This window comes from Sceloporus occidentalis, unplaced genomic scaffold, assembly GCF_023333645.1.
Source record: "Sceloporus occidentalis isolate IW3139 unplaced genomic scaffold, rSceOcc1.0.p SCAF_3, whole genome shotgun sequence".
Lineage (NCBI taxonomy): Eukaryota > Metazoa > Chordata > Lepidosauria > Squamata > Phrynosomatidae > Sceloporus > Sceloporus occidentalis.
Genome location: NW_028316983.1, coordinates 88,968,791 through 88,988,287, shown reverse-complemented (window position 1 = coordinate 88,988,287; position 19,497 = coordinate 88,968,791). Strand labels below are relative to the sequence as shown.

At 37.0% G+C, this 19,497-nt stretch overlaps 1 protein-coding gene across 12 annotated transcripts in view; it reads right to left on the bottom strand.

Moving 5' to 3' along the window:
• Window positions 1–6,442: 6,442 nt before the first annotated feature.
• SGIP1 (SH3GL interacting endocytic adaptor 1) overlaps window positions 6,443–19,497 on the bottom strand; it is a 127,593-nt gene continuing 114,538 nt past the window's right edge. For all 12 annotated transcript variants that reach the window (XM_089515374.1, XM_089515375.1, XM_089515377.1 and 9 more), the window contains 6 exons: window positions 16,022–16,177; window positions 13,398–13,530; window positions 12,551–12,753; window positions 12,026–12,090; window positions 11,515–11,679; window positions 6,443–9,072 (listed from right to left, as the gene is read on the bottom strand). In XM_089515374.1, coding sequence (XP_089371500.1) covers window positions 9,050–9,072; window positions 11,515–11,679; window positions 12,026–12,090; window positions 12,551–12,753; window positions 13,398–13,530; window positions 16,022–16,177 — 745 coding nt within the window. In that variant the 3' untranslated portion in view covers window positions 6,443–9,049. The remainder of the gene's footprint in view (window positions 9,073–11,514; window positions 11,680–12,025; window positions 12,091–12,550; window positions 12,754–13,397; window positions 13,531–16,021; window positions 16,178–19,497) is intronic.

Here is a 19,497-nt window from a genome sequence, read left to right as displayed (position 1 = left end):
TGTTCCCAGGGGAAAAAAACACACCCAGAGGTACACCATTTTTTTAACTTTCTCATTTATTTTCAAGGGGAAAAGGAATCACCTTTTGAGTTACAACATATTATTTTATTTTGTTCTTATGTATAGAATTCAATAAATTTTGTTCTGAAACGGGGACCCTATTTCTTCTACATGTATGATAAATAATTGCATATTTGGGATTCTGTGAAATGGATGATTAGGGAAAACTCATGAAGGAAAGACATTTATAAAAACCATTATTTACAAAAAAAATAGACATTTGTATTCTAATCTATAAGGAAACAAACATTGAAAATATGTGTTTTATGATTATCTTCAACAAGTCAATACAACACATTCATATTACCAGTGGTCAGATACAAAGCTTTGCTGCAGTGTTTCTGATGCAACAAACCTTGTATATATTTCACAATTCTGATACCATCAGGTTAGCAGCAAAGCTTTTATCACAGACTATGCAGTAAACAGGGCCACCTAGACTAGAAGGACAGTATATTTCATTTCACACTTAGCCTGAGAAGTCCAGACTTTTAAAACTTAAATGTTTAAAAATATACATGTGTATTTTAAGTCCACAAATATCTATAAACAGTTTATACACAAGGTTTTTTTTAAAATATAAAATGATATAGTGTGATATCTGATAAAACACCAGGGAATCTAATTCAGGCCTCAGATTTCCTTTAGAGATAAAGTCACAGCTAAAAATTAAAAGACCCAAGACCTGCAAATGCTTATACACATGCTTAACTGCATGCAGGTAAAGAGTGCCTCTGAAAACATGTGTACAACAGTTTGGCAGGGTTCGAGTTTAACATTTCAGTTTGTGTGAGCCTATAAAGAAAAGATGCACACACCCACAAGCAATTTATCAGGCATAAAACATATTATTTTTTGAAAACCCATCTACCTTTCTAAGGCACCAGTACAACTGGTGTTCTTCGTAGGCGTCCTGTTGAGAAATAATGTGGTAGAGTTGTAGGCCCCATTTATTGGAGGTGAGAATTAAACGTCTAATACTAATTTGAAATTGCAGTGTATGGACAGTTAACATTCTCGATGTTGTTAACAGTCTGATTCAAGACTTGCATGTACTGCTTGGCCTGTAGTGAAATCCTGCTTGTGTAAACCTTTGAACACCATCAATATACTACTGTAAAATTTGAAATCAGAAGTAAAGAGTCCAATGGCAGGGGCAGTGATTTTGTCTAAAGAACAAATGAGTTCAATTGCTCTGTCTTATTGTATATTTCTAACCACATACTAGGGCAAAAACAGTTTAGTAAAAGATGGCTGGTGTCTCTAGAAATGATCATGGCATAAACTTGCAGGAAAATAAAGTTATGATACTGCATTTCAAAGTAAGTACAGTTATCATGGCAAACTTCCCAAGTAAGAATTTAACAAGAAAAAAAAGATCAGATGACACATATTAAAAAGACAAGAAGTCTACATATCTGCCTATTTGAGTCGACATGTGAATAGATGTCAAACATTTGAATGACACTATCATTTTTATGTTTATTTTTTTAAAAAACTCTACTTTTAATTTCCCCAGAATTCTCTACATATGCAGAACTATAATGTAACTTCTAATAAATTTATCTACAAAAACTCTTGATTTTTTATTAGGCTACAGTAAAGGTGGAAAACTGAGGAAGAGGAAACTGATGACAGAGAAGCTGTCACCACAATCACTTTAAATCTTTAAGTAAAAGAATTATTTCAATTTTCTTGTCAGGCTGTTTAAAAATATTGATCCCTCTTATTATGATTCAGCCATTTCAAAATGTTATTCATATAAAAATGCAGTAATGATTGTTCACGTAATTCTTATCCTAGAAGAATCTCAGAAAGCACGGTCACCATATTTACATTGGGATCCGTTCAAGAGTGGCTTTCTCTATTTGACGTTTATTCAAAATTAGCAACAAAGTTGATTGAATAGGATCCTAAGGGCCCCATTAGATACATGCAAGAGTTAGTATATTTATACCAGTGGTTTTTTGGGATGTTTTGTTTGGTTGTTTCCAGCAAAAGGTTCTCTGTGTCACATTGGAGGGCACCTTATGAAATGTTTTCTGGGCTCCAGGAGCCACTTAACTGGTGGTAGATGAGAACTACATCTGAAAGGGTTGCTCAGACAGAGTAATTATTTAGATTGGTGCCATTGTCATCAGCATTCGACTTTCATTTATTCAAAGTTATATCTATGAACAATAAAACTATTTTATTGCCCCCATTAAGGGCAAGACAGTTTCAGGTCTCTTTTTCCTTATTGTATATAAAATAAATACAATCAGTTTTTGTTACGGGGGTATCAAAACTATGGATGCCTACCTCTCGGATATATTGATACACACAAGGAACTAGCTGGTTCAAAATGTTTGCAACTATGGTGTGTTCTCTAAAAGTTTAAAAGTGTGTTAATGTTAAGTACAAAAGAAGGGGAAACAATGGGTTTTGTCAGTACATTTCTTTGTGATACCTTATTTGTCTATCCAGTAGCAGGCAATAGGAAATTTCAGTGAAGTTAAATAGATTTTGCCTATGAAATTTATAGAATTGTTTTATCTTGCTTTCCCTACTGTATATGCATGTTGGTTGATTTGGAAAATAACCTATAAATGATACAAACAAAATTCTGAGCAGACAAGAGATTAAGGCCCAGGCACAATTTGCAGCTTCATTCTCCTTCATAAGACAGATACCTTAATTTGGTTTATTTCTAATAAGATAACTGTTCCACTTAGGTAAATTAAGTAGTCCAGAACACAAAACAAGTGAAATCAACAGTATCTAGTTTTTTGAAAGCACAACTAAAACATTAAGGTTCACATAAATATAATTCTAATAGCCAATACTTATATCTAGGTCTCTGACAAAAGTGGGGCCCAAGTCAGTTTCAAGTATATGTGCTCCTCATGGATGTACAATATTTTATGTGTTGCAATGTATATCTGTGTGTCAATATGCCCCATGTAAGAGGAAATATTCCACACACAATATTAGATGGATAATGTCATGGTGTTGCATGTAAATATGGATCTACACATGCATTCTCCAGACCATATTTAAAATTTTATATTTTGAAATGCAGTGGAAGGGTGTAAACACAAGAACAAGGCTTGCTCTTAAGTCCTGTTATGTGTAGTCTACATCCAAAACCTAAGCACCAAATAAAAATCAATGCTTGCTATTTTTGAAGGATAGATGCATATAGGAATTTTTAAAAGAAATAATCCTTTTTGTGAGATGTTTTTCCTTGTCAAATGTTTAGATGTAATGGGTAATTCATGTAAGATTTTTTAAAAAGTGTGACTTACTTTAGGATAATAGGATAGTATTTTATAATAACATGAAAACTGGAAATCAGAGCTCCAATAGCTGTGAAAATAATCATACATCAAGTTGATTTGAAATGACAAAAGTGCTCTTCAGCAGCACAGTAGTAGTTTGCTACACAAGTGTATTTGACACAGGCATTACTATATGGCACAGTGGTAATACAAATGAGTAGAAACATTGCTCAATTTGTTTCTTAAAATGAAAAGGGCAAGTTCAAATATAGTGGGTCTACCATTAAGAAAAATGAAGAGTGAATAATGATGAATTAGGTAGTGAAAACAAAACCTTGATTAAATTCCTTAAATGTATATTGAAGCTGCTCTGCTAGTTCTAAAGAAAAAAGCAACAAGGACAGACCCACTAAAATTCAGGTGTCCAACTAAACATTAAAAGTAATGCTATCTCAGCTTTATCTAGAACTAATTTTTAAATTATCAATTTAGAAAACTTACAGTCTGAACATATGCATATTTACAGAGAAGTAAGTCCCACAGACTTCCACGGGCTTATTCCTGCATACACCAGATTGCTGGTCTATTTACTCTTTTAAGAACTATGGTTTCTCTTCTGGAGATCTTACATGGACTATAGAAAGGTGCTTCTAGTTTTAGCAGCTTGCCTGAAAGCCATGCAGTGTGTTAGATTTTAGTTTTACATTCTGAAAGAAAGGACTTTCCTGAGTATCTTTTGTTATATACATATTAACTTTCTATAATTTTTCCCATTGAACCACTCATAATATTGTTTCATATATTCTCTAGTCATATATTTTATAGTCATAAGATAAAGGCAATATATATTTTAATTCTTCTTATCTTTAGTCTCTTCTGACTTGGGTTAAAAAACAACAACAAAATCCTCTACGTTGATGACCCTCCTGTCTGTGTTTGTAGTGGGAACAGAAATATTTTTTCTGCTGTTTTTACATAATTTTGATTTATCAATAGTCCATAAAAACATCTCAGTAAAGCCTCATGTAAATGTTGCATGTGATGGCTACCTGCAGTGAAACAAGAATACAAATCAAATTTGTACATCAGCTTTTTTTGCTAACCATAACTTAGCAAAGAAATTGATTTTTTTCAATTTTTATTTTTAGTTACTGGGCATGAATTCATTTCCTTTGTAAACATCAGTTGTAAGTAACAGTTACAGGGAGATGTATGTGTAGATGGATCTGTAAGGGTGCCAGCTGGTCATATTGGGTACCCTGTGGTAATCAGCTCTGGGAGCTAATACTGAATGAGTTTTGGTTCAACTTGATCATGAGACAATTTGCTGGAAAGTATGGGTGCTACTACTTTAATTAAAGCCTATAATTTGCAATTCAAAGTTATAGCTGTGTTAGTTTGTAGTATCAGTATGTAGAGAGATCTTGTTACACCTTTGAGACTAACTGAGGCGTGGTACAGAGTGCCAGGAAGAGGCGGCCGCGAGCTGCCTCTCATTGCTGCGTAGCCGCACCGCAGCAACCAAATTGTGTGGCGCAGCTATGCAAAAAAAGGACCGCTAAAAAGTGGCTCCTTTTTGCATCGCAGCAAACAGCTGGCGGTGGCGCAAGCACATCACTGCTGTGTGGCTCCATCTGGAGGCCGTGCAGCAGTGACATCATCGCTATGCGCGCCATCTATTCAGCACTGTGCAGAGAGGGCACCCTCATCACGTGCGAGGGGCAAGGGGAGTCCTTCGGGGCCCGTCTGTACCGGGCCTCTGTAACTGAAATCATGCTGTCAACTTCTTTATTTAAGTTAGTCTCAAAGGTGCTATAATTTGCAAGTTGGAGAAACAACCCAAAATAGTTTTCTTCTATTTAGGAATTGTTTGCCATTTGACATGCTGAGAATCTATACATAATCTTTAAGGTGAACTAGGTTAAATTAAGAGAAAGCTAATGGGCTGGAACTTTACTATTTGAGGTTTCTACCTCCAACAAACATAAAACATTTTTTCCTTTTAAATTTTCTTTTAAATTGGCATGTTTTACCTTAACAACACCTAAAAGTTGTCCTAATGCAAAGGCATGGAGACTTCCTGAGAAATTCAGTGTTCACTTCCTAACAAAGGGGCTTGTAGCCTCACAAAGGATTTGAGTTAAACTGGATCTCAAATGCAGTACCTTTTTGTCTTGCTAATGAAATTTAAAGTTTATTTCTTGGACTAAATCTCCTAATACCTATATGGCCAGAAGGAGGAGGGGCCTAACTGGATGAATGCCCTTCCATACCATCTGAACTGAGGACAACAACCACAACATGATAAAATGCAGGCCTACAACTAACATAGTCATTTTTTTCTTCCTCTTATATGACAACTTTGCCTAATGAAGAAGCCAGTGGGACTCTGAAACCCTGCAACATGAACATTAGCATTTTGGTTGTTCCAATAAAGGTATCACTATTTGTGGATTTTGGGTGATATTGTACTAGGTTAGATAGTTTATGTCTTGATGTCACACATATACCAAATCTGCTTATTTTGAACATAGTACTCTCCAAGTACTGGTCTTTTTTCAGGCTCTTTTGTTTGCTTTTAGCAATATTTTTAGCAGGTAGTCATCTTTTCATAATTTGAAATCCTTTTGCAGATAAATGTTTTTTCTAATGTATGTCATGACATGAATCATTTAATTCAGATTAGAATTTGTAAACTTTTGTTGGCAGCAGTTATGGCATTAGCTTTGAATTCAAATTGGTGTTCAAAACTTGCCTATGGTAGTGCAATAATATACAGTAGTCCTGTCCTTATTCAACAGCTTAGGGAGTAGAACATTGTCAAAAAGCAGAAATCGACACAGAATCCATATTACTGTATACAATTGGCCCTCTATCCTTGGATTCTTTTTCCATGGGTTGAAAATATTACCCCCAAAATATAAATTCCAATAAGCTAAACTTGATTTTGCCATTTTATATAAGGGACACCATTTTATTATGCCATTGTATGTAATGGGACTTGAGCATCCATGGATTCTGGTATCCATGAGAGATCTTGAGACCAAACCCCAGTGGATACCAAGGCCCCACTGTATTATATTATTGTATAAGCATGAATACGTGTATAGTACTGTATTATAACACCACAGAAGACCTCTACAATACACAGAACACAGACTGAATGAAAGATGGCACTGAATAAAAACACACAACAGTGTGTGGTTGCAAAAACATTGTGCAAAATGCCATCTTTTTGTTCAATCTGTGTACTGTATGCTGTAAAGGTTGTTGTGTGCTTATAATACAGCACTGTACAGGTATTCTTCCTTATATGTCAAAGCATATGGGTTTTGGTAATAGTTTAATATTATTGAAAGAGCAGGTCATAGAAAAGTGATCTGTCGAAAAGCAGGGGATGGCTGTACATTTTTAAAAGGACCCACAGCTATAGGACAGTCTAATAATAGGTATATTTCATACGTAAAAATATAACCAAGTCAGAGTTTGTCTCAAAATCTCTCACCCAGCATGGCCACTAGGAGATTCTGAGTTCTCCATCCTTTTGAGCAAGGCAAAAACTTGCTTTCCCTCATCCAGCTTTGGCAACACAGTCATGATTTCACCAGAGGCCATCAGCAGGCCACTTTTACTTTCACACAGACAGATTGGACATCCAACATGATTACTTGTACGAATGGCAGGATAAAGATGATGATCAGTTTCCCATCCCAAACCACACAAACTCTGGCAAAATCAATACTGATCATCTCATCAGGGCTATGGGGGCAGGGGGAGCATGCAAAAAAGCCAGAAAGGCAAAAGAAAAAGGCTTGCTCAATTTAACACTCGTACCAAAAAAATAAATAATAATAATAATAATAATAATAATAATAATAATCTGCACTATTATCCCCTTTATGTTATATGTAAATTTTCACCGTACTACGTTTGGATGCATATTTCACATATTTGGTTCTAAAGAGATCTATTGATGGCCAGGTTTCAAGAGAGCCTCTAATATTGTCTGCTTGCTTTAATGCAGACATTAGCTGTTCCTTAAGTACAGCCATTTTCGCGTGCAATGAGACAGTTGGATGCCAACCTATTTCGATCTCAGTTTACAAGAATATTAGTTGTGTGCACAGAAAAAAGCAGTATGGATGCCAATCTACCAGTCTCATGACCCTCTGCAAACTTAGCAGTGCCCTCTCATAACCCTCATTAGCTTTGACTGTCATTCAAACTGCAAGCTTAACAGCGAAATGAACAAATGTCACAGAAAAAGCATTGTCTGTGAGTGCTTCACAAGAATTTTAGTGATGTGGAGGAATCTGACAGTGTTTTTTCTTTCTTTCAAGCTATACTCTTCTTCATGGTAAGTGAAAGATTACCTTAGAAATGACTGGAAATGTCAGGCAACCTGGGAGTTAAATGCTTGAAGTAGAGATGAGAATCCAGTGCTATTAATGATTATTGTGCCAATTCTATCACACGTTCAAACTCTTTCTTCTCCTTAGCTAACAAGTGCAGGTTAAAAAAACTAAAGAAAAAATATGTTATTTGGAAGCTGTTTCTGCCCACACAAAACTTAAAATCTTACTGAAAAGGGGGGATGGTGGGGGATACATGTTCAGAGCAAGGAATTTTGCATGCCAATGTTACAGTAAAAAATTGACAAGCACGCCTACAAACCCATACTATTGCAGAAATATGACAACACAGTATTTCTTGCTACAGGCACAAAGAAATGTGTTAGTCAAACTTGTTACTTTATATTTTAAAACTGTTGACTTGTTTTGAGAATGAGCCACTCAAAACTGTGTAACGTCTAGTGAAAATAACTGGAACTGCTTTGTTGCCAAGCTGAGCTTTCAATAAATTTCAACAGAAATTGCAAAAAGGGGAAGTTTCCACTGGATTGTGTTCTTTATCTCCACATCTGCATCACAGAAGAGTGAGGAAAGAAAACTATTCCAGCATTTCCTTTGTCTAAACTGGATTTCCTAATAATTATCCGGAATCTTTAAAAAAAAATCCCAAACACTTCTTCGGATAGATTGATATTCTTATGATGAAAAAAGCAAAAATAAAATTGTATAAAGTGAAAAATAAAATTATATTGCAGTATTTGGGGAAATGATTTATAAGCGCATTGACATTTGCTGAAATGTTCTGGAGTCCAATAAATTATTTAAAGATAGACCTGTTTGCTCATATAACTATTTATATGGCATATACTAAGGAGGAAAGAAAGAAGGAAAAAGAAATTTGCAGGCTATCTATTTAACTTTCTTTTTGAGGCACCCCCTTTCTCACAGCTATTAGCATCATATTCAAATTGTATATATTGACAAAATGTTATCTACCTTTGAAAGCTTTGTGCCATTCAACAGTACTACTATTAAATTTATATACCACATTTTAAATTACATCCATTTCATGAATGGTAAAATCCTAAAACTCAAGTGTCTAACTGCCAAAATACAGCCTTACTGGAATGAATACAATTTACAAATACAATAATTACAATTTAAAACATTAACAATATTACATCTAGAAGTAAATACTGTAGGACTTGGTCAACATGGTAATTTCTGAGGGAGAAATGTTGAAAGTTGCTGACACTTCCAACAGAAATGTCCCAAGTACAGGATTTAGATAGATTTTCCTCAAACCGCATATAAAACCTGTCCTCTCCCAGCAGTCCTCAGCTATATGGATTTTCCACATACTTGCATAAACTTCTGTTAGTTATCTGCCAGGTATTTTCCTGCAAGGAAAAGGATAAAAGTGTGTTAGCATACAAATAGAGTTTGTAAAAGTTGGCTGAGATTCTAGATCAGCAACATGGGTAAGTAAGTATAATTAACTAAGCAGGAACATATGGCCTGAATCATTCGGATTCAAGTATAGCAGACCAATGTTCCTATCCCCTCTTCTACCAGAGATCTCTGGTGCAACAATCAGAAGTAGGATCCCAGTTGTAATTCCTCCTTGCACTGGAGATCACTGGCAGGAGTGGGGTGGAAACATCAGTCTACCACATTCCAATTGGCAGAACAGACCCCTCTTGCTTGCAGTGGTTGCAGCCTGGTAAGTCAAGATTGGAGGGCTTTTACAATCCCTACACATTCCCTACACTATTGTATAGGGATCTTGAATATGAACCAGTTACAAATGCAGAACTCTAGTTAACGTATTTGTCACTGCAACCGTGAATTCCGTCTGTCATCTTTATTTCTGTAAACAAATCACTTGCCATGGTATCAATAAAACTGTAAGAAGGAAGATAAAACTGAAATAGTGACAAAATTATTGTGATATGTGGACTTTTAAATTTATCCCATTAGTGCTTATTGTGCTAATAAGACGTTAGAGAAAAGAAAGTCAAAATGGAATGCAGGCTTTTCCCCTGCCTGTTGTAGCACTTCCATTCTCTTTCCAAGGGAGGCAATCATAAAAGCACACCTTTTGTCATGTTTAAAAAATCTGTTTAGCAAAAGACATGTTTTTATGTCTGTCTCCCTTGAGAAGGAGAACAGAAGTGCTAATGACAGCATGGGGACAGACATGGAGAAAACAGCTACTCTCCCACTCCATTTCAGTCTTATTTTCTCTTGTGATAAGGTCCTTAACAAATCTAGACGTTACCCAATGGTACAAAAGGGTTATTCTCTTCCTTTTTGCTATGGTCTCCAAATGTTTGTTTAACAGAAAGTTCTGCCTCAAAGATATACTGAAAGATTGCCGAAGGATGACCACAGCATTACTACATTACTTCACCATGATGGAGTAATTAGTATGTTGGACTGGGTCTCAGGGATTATAGGCTATATCTCCCAGTGAATCACAAAACTCACTAGATGATCTTGGGTTCATTGCTCAGCCTGGGAAGAGAATAACGTGAAGAGAAAAAGAGCCTTGTACACTAGAAGAAAAGTGTGTACACATCTAACTAACTAATAAATAATTAATGTGTCTCCTTTTCCATTTCAAAATGTTTGAGAATATTTAGGCCAGTTAGTGGTGGTGTCTTAAATTTGTTACTGTCTCCTGGGAAAGGGCATAGATGTGGGAAATCAAACAATTTTTCAGATTTACTGAGATCAGATCTCCTACAGGCAGTTAAGACTTAAGGGATTAAAAAATAACCATCACAGCTCTGTGGTGACAGCTGCAGCTCCAGCAAGACATTGCTGTGCTTATGGAAATAAATCCAAATTGAATTCTTCATGGTAATAAAAGCATAATAATAAAGATTAGCTGATTTAGCTCTCTAGTGACCAGTTGGTTGGCAGCTGTGGCTTCTATATCAATGAAGGGGTGAACCCACTCCAGGCCTTAGTGTGAGTTTTAAAGGAGGTAATTAAAGGCCTGAATTTGTTTTGAGGGAGAGAGTTTGGAATCTCATGTAGTCCCCATAAAGTTTGGACTAAATCCTGGAGAGGATTCATTTCAGTCTTGTTATGTCATGTTTGAGATGTACTGGCATGAGATAAGAGTTGGTGATAGGCAAGGGAGATGTGGCATGACACCTGTGCTGATAGATATGCTCTCACAGTTCCATAGAATTTATAATGAACATGGGAGATGACCTTCTTGGTTGCTACTCCCAGGTTCTTGATCTGCTTACTGAGAGGTTAGCTGGCACCTATGTTTCTCTTAACATTTTATTGCAGCAGTCCTTCAAAGACTGAATGTTCAAGTGGACTGGGCCTTGAAGAATTGTGCTATAATGTTTATCTGTGTTTTTTTTATTTGTTGTTTTTAATAAACAACCATGTCTTTTAAAAAAAAAACTACGTCTTTAAACTGGTTTTAGTTTTATGGATAGTTTGATGACATCTTTTATCTCTTGTATTTGGTATATACATTTGGTATATACATTTATTTTTCCTTTAACTGTTGTAAGTTACCATGAGACACAGACCGGGGAAAGGTGGGATATAAGTAACAACAAGAACAATGATACATTGCAATTTACTAGACAAATGATAAATAAAAGATGTGACTGGCATCACATCCCAGAATTTTTAATTGGGAGGTGGGATAAGTGCTACTTTTACGGCTGGCAGGAGTAGATAAAGGCATTCAGAGCAAAGAATACTGAACACCACATTGTTCAAATCTAACTTGCCCAGCTGACGTTCTAACCATTTTCCTGATAAACAGTCCCATTCAGTTAGGAAACAAGAATGGAGGATGTTCTTACCTGCTGCAAACCTCTTTTTAATAAGTGAAAAACGATACCCGGCCCCAACAAGTTCGATATCACAACTTGACAGAGTGCTCCCTTCACTGGTGAATTGCACAACCAGGGGGGAAGGTTTGCTTGGTCCCTCGGACAGTTGGAATCGGGCCAGCAAAGAGCCCACACCTTTAGATAGAAAATTCAGCAGGTAGATTATAAAAGTGGAATGCAGTGAAGAGTTTTCGTGGTAGAACATTGGCATAAGAATTCATCTTGAAATTGTCAGGCCATTATAATCCCTCTTCCCCTGCTCCCTGTTTCTAAAATTCATACTTACACTGTTAAATTAATCTATACAGCCCATTCAGAGTGGGAGCAGATGATACACATATACACTCAGAAAGGGATATTGAGCATGGAGCTGAGCAAACATGCTAATACCAGAAAAGACCAAAAATTTAAGACTGCCATGGTTCAAGGAAGCAGAAAAAGGTGCATTTTCAGGGGAAATATAATATTGTGTTATCATTACCTCCATTTTCTGATTTTTGTGAAATATCAGGAATCCTCCACAATATCCTTTGTTGTTCAGCATTCCTAAAAATAAGAGAAAAGTTTGCTCATATAAGTACTGTTTGAAGGAGCCTTACCAAGACACTGAAAGAATGGGAAACATACAGTGTACCCTTGGTATCTATTGGGGTTTGATTCCAAAGTCCTATTATTCCCCCCTCCCCCCCATAAAAAAAAAAACATGGCTGTTCAAGTTCCATTATATACAATGGAATAATAAAATGGCAAAATCAAGGTTTGCTTTTTGGATTTTTTTGGGGGGGTAGAATGTTTTCAAGCTGTGGATGGTTGCATTCATGGATCTTCAATCTCTCTTTGCTTGCTCTAAAGCAGTGGTCCCCAAACTGTGATCTTTAAGGGATTTTAGACTTCAGCTCTCAGAATCCCAGACCATTGGCCAACATGGCTGAGGCTTCTGGGAGCTGAATGGTGCATTGGTCAAATGGAATCAAGGAAGGATCTAGGACTAGACTACAGTTCTTACCAAATTGCAGGTGGAAGCACAGCTTGAAGTTTTGTCACTCCTCCATCTATGGGAACAAGGAACTGCACATTGTTTAAAGCTACTGGGGTTGTCATTGCCTCTAAATTATATTTGTAGTCAATGCGGAGATCAGTGCTTGTGGGTTCACACCTCCAGTTCACTGCAAGGTTCAATGGAGTAGACTGAATACCCTGGGCTGAGACCTTATAAAATGGAAAGAGAACATTTATACAATGAGCTGCAAAAATAAATTATTTTTAAAAAGTAATTGAGACATTTTCAAGAAAAAAAATGAGCTCAATAATGAATTATTTTAAAGCAAAAAGAAAGCAAAAGGTAAGCTTAGGCCAATAAAAAGTGACTTTAACTGCCCTGGTTCAATGCTAGGGAATTTTGGGAACTGTAGTTTTGTGACACATTTAGCCTTTTCTGTCAGAGCTCTGGAGCCACAATAAGCTACAGTTCCAAGGATTCCCTCATACTGAGCCAGGGGGAGTTAAAATGGTCTCAAACTGGATTATTTCTGCAGTGTGTTTTGGATATATGTCTATAAACTCTCCTGTCGCCCCATTCATACTACATAAAAACACACCTTTCTAAAAACCTTGACGTCGATCTAACACATCCAAGATAGAGAATACATTTTGAATTGATTCAAAGATTAGTGTGAACATGAATTGGGTTAAATTGCCATGGACAGCTTCTATCGTGGCAAATGTAGTGTGAACTTTGATTGGGTATCACATCGATCATGTGATCTGAATCTGTCCTGCTCAAAAACGTAAGTGTGAATGACCCCTATATTATCTACTTCTTTCGTGTGAATAAACATTTTAAAAGGCTTTACCTGATATTTAAGCATATCCACATTATAATATGTTGCTTGTGGTTTCTGTTCTGACACTTTCTTTAAGTGGGTCATCAAGTTTGGCATGTTTACCCAGAATTCTTTTGTGTTGGCATCAGCTTGTGTACTGTCACTGCATCCATTTAGAAAAAGGAGAAACAAGGGGCCATTTTCATAAACAGAAAACATTTGTCAGTAATCACATAAGAAAGCACAGGGTTCAATCTTGAAGAAGATATTGAACTGCATCTGCATACCACCTCTTAAGATTAAGAATGAAAATGCTTGGAATAAAGAAAGTATATTTTTTACATTTTTCTCTCCCATTTGTTTTATTTTGTTTTAATTTAAAACTGCCCCCTACAGTAGAAAGCCACAGAATATTGTATTTATTCCCCCCTTGGCTTTAAAGACTGGGTTTAAAGATTGGTTACTTTCACTGGTAATTTGGAGAAAGTGTACATGCAACTGCTGGGGGCAAAAAACTACTGCACTTTGTGAAATTGAACTTTTTAAAAACCAGAAGACTTTGTCTCAAAATGATTACTTCAGCTTTCTTTTAAGCACAGCATGAGACATTTCAGTAAAGATTTTAATTTTACCAGGGAGCATCAAGGAGAATGGTAGCAAATAATAGATATATGGACCCAGAGTGGCAGAAACTGAACTTCACTCATGAAACAGTTGTTTTCTACCATATCTTATCCAAATCCCTCAAGAAAGCCTCTTTTGGGAGGGTGGGATCAAGGGACTCCTTGAAACAGTGTAGGATATGGTAGAAGGCAGCACTATGAGGGGAGAAACAGGCAAAAACAGAGGGCATTATCTAGATTCTCTCTCCCACTGCAATGAAAGGGCCAGACCAAAAAAAAAAACCTAAGTAATAAATATAAAAATGTCATCACAATCTTATTTTTATAGACAGCAACCTCTCTCTTGTATGTGTCAAAGTCAGTAGCTGTTTTCATATTCATATTCACCTGTACTTTTTGGTTGGTAAGTATTTCTGCCAAATATGCTGGCACATAGTGAGCTCTTCACATTTATCACATTCGTGTGCTACAGTAAAAACTGCAATTCTGCAGGGTTTGGAATAGGCTGGGTGTCACAACATGGCAATGTGATATTGTAGAAGTATTAATTATGTAAGGTGGAAAATATGAAAGGGTAGTGACCCCAGTCTACCAAACATTTGATGTAAGTATGACTTGGCCCTGAAAGCTGTAGAAGTGAGGGGTAAACTCACTGGCTCCAGCAATGGCTGGTTGGCTGTGCCAAAAGGTAATGGGAGAAGTGAGTATGGGACCCGATCAACCACAATGAAAGGATGAAGAAGGGCTGTTAATACTAACAATCAAAAGGCACTGTACAGTTATATTCTTCCCCCACCACATATTTTTTTCTTTTTAGAAAAAAGGTGGAAGTAATGGTTGGAATGGACAGGAAAGGTTCACTTAGAAGATGACAACAGCTGGAACTTCCCCCCTTTAAAATTGCATGTATGAAGCAGGGTTATTGCACAATAAAAGCTTCAGAGTGCTAAAATGACTGTGGATAATTCAGTCACGAATAGGAAAACAGAACAATCTGCTCTATCTGCTTTTGTTCATCTTTTCCTCTCGCATTTATGCAGGCTCATTTCTGGACTGACAGAAGTTAAGATAAAGTTTGTAGCTTGGATGAATCTTGATACAAAAACCTAGTTACATGCAATTAATCCCTTTCCCAAGTAATTAAGGCATTGCATTAATATTGTTATGATGAGGGATAATGTTTGCATGGAACTGTAACTTTTAGTTACTTTTATAGCAAGAGGAGTGTGATGAAGTGGTAAAGGAGGACTAACACGTAGTGTTGGCTCATCCTACAGTTTGATATTTGGTGGGTGTTGAGGTGGCAATGAAGTGAGTAGGAAGTTAGTAATTTTTGTACTGCAAATCTGTGTTTAAAACATTCAAGACTTTTAAAATTAACCAAAAAGTTTTAATTTTTAATTACTTTTTAGGAGTATGAAAGTTACTTTTCAAAAACTTCAACTACTGTATACTGTTTACCTGTTTGGGGACTTGGAATGATATTGTAACTGTGTAATGAATTATTTTTAACTGTAATGAATTACTTTTAAAAGTAACCATTTAAGCTTTGAGATTGACAAAGTTAGGCCTGTTACAGACAGCCAAAATAAAGCTGCTTCGAGTCACAGTGGAGGTATGGTATTTCAATGATACATGCGTCCTAAGAGTCCATAAGCCGCACCAAAGCCACACTCCAGGCTGGAGCGTGGCTTTGGTGCGACTTCTGGACTCAGGACGCATGCATCATTGAAACACCATACCTCCACTGTGACTCGAAGCAGCTTTATTTTGGCTGTCTGTAACAGGCCTTAATTTCTGGCAGCAAACTCACATATGAACAGGCAGACTACATCATACTAAAAACACTAACACTGCTGAACATATTGAGAATTGATTTCAAGACCAAAGTGTAAACTCCACAAGTACTCCATTAGGCGTGTGTGTGTGTATAAATAAATGTATAACTTATTAAAATTTCTTCTACAAAGGTTACATCAGTTATCTTTCCCCTATATATCTAAAAAAGTGTCAAATAGAAATGATATTTACCAGCAAAGAAGTTGGGGGTTTGGCAAGACGTGTTCTAACCTGTTGTAATTTGTCACACGGAACGTTAGAACAGCTGGGGTAGGATTATTGGCAAAATGTCTAGTAATTCCTGCAGGAAATGACAGCACCATTTCTCCAGTAATCTTGACTATGCATCTTCAGAATCAAAATAAAGGCAGACAAAGAAAAACAGAACACATAAGTCAGCTATATACATTTTTACAGACTTGGTTTTAGATAGCACCTGGTCTCCTTTGGATGCTACAATGTCAGCACTTGCTCATTCAGGGTAGCAATTAATAGAAATTTGATCATGTCAAGGGAGTTCTAATCTTGGTTCTTGGTTTCCTATACACAAGCTGCAATTACGTTAATGGATCTGTTACCTTGACAGACTTGTGCATGCTGGAACAGGTAAAATGTATGAAGAAGTAGACGCAGCAACTATTCCCCTCATGGGGAAAAAAGAAAATAAATAATGGAGAAGCAAGTAACATCTGATCTATACAAAAGTAAAAATGTAAAGATATTGAAAAAAAAACCTGAAAGAGCAGGGGGGGGAGTGAGGAATAAAAGTTGGTGGCAGATATCTAGACACTGTCATTAATGTATCTGTGTATTAAAAGCAACAACAGAATGTCTAAATTTTGCCCTGTGTGTCTTATATTTTACACTGCTAAAACACACTATTGAACTAAAATATACTAAGATTGAATCTTCTGCTTTGTTGGATGGGATCCAACTGAACACCAATGGAATAGAAAACCCTGTTGATGTAGTTATACCCAATCACACATTTGGGATTTTGCAAGCAGGGATCAGCATGGTGAAAGCAAGACCGCTCTCTGAAACACGAGGCCAAGGTAGCAGATGCATGTGTGTGCTGGACCTGTTACTCTGCTCATACAACAAATCATAGCATGAGTGGTTTCACACAGTCCATAATCCAGGCCTTTAAAGTCCAAATAGCCATAATTCGTTCATACCATTGTTCTTTGGGACAATGAAAAGTAGTGTTCTGCTTATACATGCTGTGGTATCCTTTGAAAGCAGCATGCCAATGTTAAAAATAACTCACAAAACCTGAAAGTACTTTAACAGTGGCAGAAATATAAATGGGAATTATGTCCCGGATGTACATTTTGTATATTTTATACAACCTTCTGCTATGAAAGGTATATAACCTTCTGCAATGACCTGTCAGAGCTTTTCTTTTGTGCTTATTTTTCAAATAAAAAGCTACATGTATAGTAAGTTGACCACATCTTCTGACTCATTCTCTTTCTATATCCCATGCGCATTTGCCTTTAGTCTGATCAGTTCTCCTGAAGGGGCAACTCAAGTTTTCTAACTTGCACCTTGAAGTCATGTGCAGTAAGTTGCATGATGCAGAACATGGCCCTCACCCTGGCCAGCATACAGTTGGCAGTGCTGGCTAGGGAATTCTGGGCATCACACTCCAACAAGTAACATATCCAAGCTCTAGCTGTATCATGCCTTGCAGAAGTATTCACCTCCCCCTTGGCTCTTCCACATTTTGTTGTGGTACAAGCTGGAATCTACATGGATTTAACTGGAATTCTTACTAATTGATGTACACAAGATACTCAAAACTGCAAAGGTATAAAATAGTTTTATTGGGCACAAAGGTGAAGCAAACAAAATAAAACTGGCACTTTTTGGTTGTGTTAAGTGTTCACCCTGAGTCAGCATTTGTTAGAGGAATCTTTGCCAGCAGTTTCAGCTTTGGTCCCTGCAATTTTTTATCCATTCATCTTGGCAAAATTGCTTCAGCTGTATCATGTTGGATGGGAACCAATGGAAACCAGAAAATGTTAAATCTTACCACAGAATCTCAACTGGATTGATGTCTGTGCTTGGACTGGACCATTCTAAGACATTCAGGTTTTTGTTTTGAAACTGCTACAGTGTTACTCTGGCTGTGTGACCAGGGTCACTTTTCTGCTGGAAGGTGAACCTCCTGCGCCATTTCCAGATTGCTTGCAGACTGAAACAAGTTTCCCTCCAGAATTGACTTCTGTTTGACTCCCTTTTGACCTTGAGCCTGGCCACTTTCCCATTACCTGCCAAGAAAAAGCATCCCCCAACATGATGCTACCATGCTTCACCACTGGAATATTCTCAGGGTAGTGAGGGGTGTTGGCTTTTTACCAGACAGTGTGTTGCTGCAAGGCAAAAAGTTAAATGTTGGTCCTATTAGAGCAGGCAACCTGTTCCCTCAGGCTTGCTGTTTATCCCATATGTCTTTTTGTAAACTCCAAACAGACATTAATAAGGATTTATTTTAGCAACAGCTTTCTTCCAAGCACTTGTATGTAAAACTCAGCATGTGGAACATCAGTTTGTGTGGAGATGCAGATCTCTCCAGCTTCTTCAGAATTACCACTGGCCTCTTGGCTGCTTCTCTGGCTAATGCTTGGTTGCTTCCCTCACTAAAATGCTTTTATCCTATTTAAAACTATTCTGCAGTTTTTATCTGTTTATATTGCTTTAATTGTATGCCATGCTGAGACCTCATAATATGAGGTGGAACAGGAAGGAAGGTAGGTTGCCTTACCCAGTTACTAAGTGCTGGTGGATTATCTTTTCTAGCTACACTCACAGTTGAATTACATCCTTTCCATTTTGTATTAATGGATTTAAAGGTGCTCTGGAGGTGTTCATGGTTTGGATTTTTAAAAATAAATCCTAGCTGGTGTTTCTACACAACTTTATCCATTCTGTTAGCTCTTTGGTTTTCATTGTACTTTTTATTTAGCTATGGTCTCCAGCTAATTTGGGGGCCTTCCAGACACAGGTACATATACTCTGGGATTATGTGGTTCCAGAATTACACACAGGTTGATTCCATTCAACTACTTGCGTGGCTTCTGGGTGCAATGGGTTGCACCGGGGCTTATTTAGGCATGTCACAGCAGAGAGAGTAAATGTTTATGCAACCAACAAGTACCAGTTTATTTTTGTTAACTTGGTTTTTGTCTCATAAACTATTTTGTATCTTTAGAGTACTGAGTATCTTGTGCATATCAAGTGATAATGATTCCAGTCATACCCGGGATGATATTGAAGGCACTGTAGTTTTCACATATTGATTTCAAATTTGAACAAACTGGGGAACCATTCTCTCCAGGCTGGATACAAGAATTCTGTTAAGTGGAACATCACCAAATGGGTGCTCCCAGTCAGAAGAAAGGAGAAAGATTTTCTCTAAATCCCTCTAACTGCACAGCCTTCTGTCTCCCTGAAAATATACTCCGGTCTTGGAGGATGTTCCAGAACACCAAAGGAGATGGATTTGGGATTAGAAGAAATGGTGTACCCCATTCCTCCCCAAGGGAGCCACTGTTGTTTGTTTAGTCTTTTCTGTGGAGTGCAACTGGATCCAATCCTTTGAAAATATCACTCCTGGATAACCCTAGTGTTTGGAAATAATTCAGATGATGCATGGATTAAAG